At 38.7% G+C, this 2930-nt stretch overlaps 1 protein-coding gene across 1 annotated transcript in view; it reads right to left on the bottom strand.

The window, feature by feature from the left end:
* Window positions 1-1460: 1460 nt before the first annotated feature.
* Window positions 1461-2930, bottom strand: part of LOC107679464 (H-2 class I histocompatibility antigen, D-D alpha chain-like) — an 11980-nt gene continuing 10510 nt past the window's right edge. The window contains exons 8-10 of the mRNA XM_016475017.1: window positions 2454-2741; window positions 2085-2369; window positions 1461-1972 (exon numbers count right to left, since the gene is read on the bottom strand). Coding sequence (XP_016330503.1) covers window positions 1956-1972; window positions 2085-2369; window positions 2454-2741 — 590 coding nt within the window. The 3' untranslated portion in view covers window positions 1461-1955. The remainder of the gene's footprint in view (window positions 1973-2084; window positions 2370-2453; window positions 2742-2930) is intronic.

Below are 2930 nucleotides of genomic sequence, written 5' to 3'. Positions count from 1 at the left end.
CACCTGGCTCCTGCAAGTCAAGAATCCCTGATTGTTTCATCAACACTTGATCAGAGATGGAACCTGTGTACACGCTGGACACAAAGGTAACTGCTCCACATGGAGCAATACGATCAGCTCCTTGAAGGTATGGCATTTTTATACGACTGGAGTGTGAGTGAAGATGGATTCTGGCACCTTATTTCTATGCAGTCAGTGATGACTCTAACCTCTGGACAAAACTGCCTAAACTTCTCAGGCATGGTGGAATTTACTTGCTGTCCGCTCATCCATATGGGCAAAGATCCAAGATGAGTCAAGAGATAATTAGTCCAAGTTCACTGTGCCGTGATACAACCTGAAATTACTTTACCATCAAAACATAGCATATGTATAAAATATGTATATTTATAACTAATAATAATTTGTGTCTAAATGGATTAAAATGAAATTAAGACTTGCAAGAGGACTTAAATGAAGTAATAATAATCATAATATTTGAATAATAATATATGCAATAAAGCTTATGGGGAAATGTGCTTCATACTTAATGTTTTTTTTTGTTGTTGTTGTTGTAATGCATAAACATACCTGGAAGAGGAGTGACTGCAAGTCTTGGCCTGCTCCAGATGTTACCTCAGGAACGATGTTGTCATCTTGAATGTCATCGGAGGAAAGGAAAGGACAGGACAAGACAGGTGTTAAATCCGTAATGAGCTCTAACCGGTTCGTAAACGGACTCTCGTGAAGTTTCTCTCCAGTTCCAAATAAATCAGCACGCAAGAGTCCCTTTTCTGAGACGCTTACGACTGGTGCCGGCACTGTAATCAGAGTCAGTAAAGTGCTGGTGTTGCACCGAATTCTGTGACCCTAGTAGGCTCTGTAGTGAGGTGGGTTTAGGATTGGGTTTAGGAGTAGTTCACAGAATACAAACAAATGTGCTACATATGAGGACCATAAAAGTCAGACCTTTTACATGTTGAATAGCATGCACCCACTTCTTTCTTTCATGTTCATTGCTTGGAAATGCATGAAAACTCAAATACGGTTGCTGTTGCTTATTATTAGAGCAATGAGGGATGCTACATTGTCACCTCTACGTTGATTCAGCCATTGTTGTTCAACCTGGAAGTTCTTCCATATTCGGAAACCCTGAAGCATGAAAAAGGCCTATGTCGTTTCAACCAATAAGAAAACAGCGTGATGATGTCAAGATGCAGAAGTGGTGAAGCAAGCAATATACTGAGTTTTCGGCAGTCAGTGAAACCTATCGTGCACAGCCTAGAGTGGTTTATTGCTGTTGGAACAGAAATCAGTATGACGAACAGTTCAATATTGAAACTGCTCTGTGGAAAACGGTCTTACAGGATTGCCCCTAAAAAACAGTGTTGAAACCAGAGGGTCAAAAACGGTAGAAAATGGCCATTCATTTCTAAATTATGTTTAATGTAAAAATCTTACATTATAAGTGAACAATTTATGATAAAAAAAATGCAGTTCATGATCCTTTTAAAGTAACAGTGATTTTTTGTGATCAAAATTAACATGGAATGACATTAAAAATGAGCATGACTAATACTGTCAGTATATTTACATGCACTAATCTTTGACAATCAGAAGAAATACAATCCCGTTTCAGATTCTGAAAGTTCTGCTTATATGAGCCTTAAGCTTTGCAATCAATTTCACATATTTGTTTACATGTGCAATATATTTTTTCTGATCAAAAAGTCATGCATGCACAGTGCATCTATTCAGAAAGCCATCGCATTAATGGAGCTACATGAGTAACATTATTATTTATGATTATTGATTATTTCGGTGCATGTAAATGTAGCTTGTGTAAAACAAACTAACAAACAAACAACTCAAAAGCATGTTAAAATGATTTAAAGTAGAGCTTAAAAAGCATGCTAATCCAATTTCCACTGCTTCCACTCACATACGCTTCCAGTGTGAAACAGCCATAACCCCAATCATGCCGTCACAGAATCTATACAAATGCAAAAAGACAGAAATAAATGAGGATATCACAAGCAAAAACTTTTACAACTTTTTCAGTCTAATATCAAGTGATATTTCTTTCTCTATACTGCTTTAATTACCCCATTGGGCGATAACTGGTTCTTTGAAGGTTCTGTGGGACACAAAACAATCATATTCCGATTTTTCATTTTCATTGATCTCCACACTCTTCCTCAGCTGGAGGGTTTCATCATGGTTTGGTCTGATTCCTGTGGATTCAATCTCATCTTCAGGCAGAGATGTGCAATATTTCCTCATAACCAGTGTCATGTCTTTGGGGTAGAAGCCACTGACCAGACAGGTGAGTTTCAGCTTGGTTTTGTCTCTGATAGACCTTTTTGCAAACACATGAACATCTGGAGGAGCTGAAAACACAGGAATCAGTTTATCAGTCCGTTTCATCTTCAACAGCTGCAGAACATAAAACAACTACAAACACATTTACTCACAGGTGTTTCTGAGATGCTCGTTTCCATATTCTCTGAATTTGTTGAGCCAGTCCACACACTCTTTCTCCAGGTAGCCTTTGGTGTATTGGTTTAGGATCGGCACATTGTCCCATTTTCTCTTGGTTGGTACAGCTGCGTCAACTGCGGCGACCCACTGAGACTCTTCAATATCAAAATACAGAAGGTTTTCTCCATCATAGCCGTACTCACTAATGCCTTTGGAAAACTTCACTTCATCTCTCTCCCGTTCAACTTCACAACCGTGTCTCCACTGAAGAACATGAAGATCTGGACAGAGAGCAAAATGACACCTACTCAAACAATGCATAAAACTCTACATAAAAGACAAACAAATACCAGAGGTGGGACAAGCCTGTGCAAAACTTTATAAATGAAGCAAGCAAATTGTGTGTGTGTGTGTGTGTGTGTGTGTGTGTGTGTGTGTGTGTGTGTGTGTGTGTGTGTGTGTGTGTTCAA

The sequence above is a fragment of the Sinocyclocheilus anshuiensis genome, unplaced genomic scaffold (assembly GCF_001515605.1).
Source record: "Sinocyclocheilus anshuiensis isolate Anshui unplaced genomic scaffold, SAMN03320099.WGS_v1.1 scaffold2583, whole genome shotgun sequence".
In the NCBI taxonomy this organism is placed as follows: domain Eukaryota; kingdom Metazoa; phylum Chordata; class Actinopteri; order Cypriniformes; family Cyprinidae; genus Sinocyclocheilus; species Sinocyclocheilus anshuiensis.
Note: the sequence above shows the minus strand (reverse complement) of the source record. Positions and strands in the feature narration are given on the sequence as shown.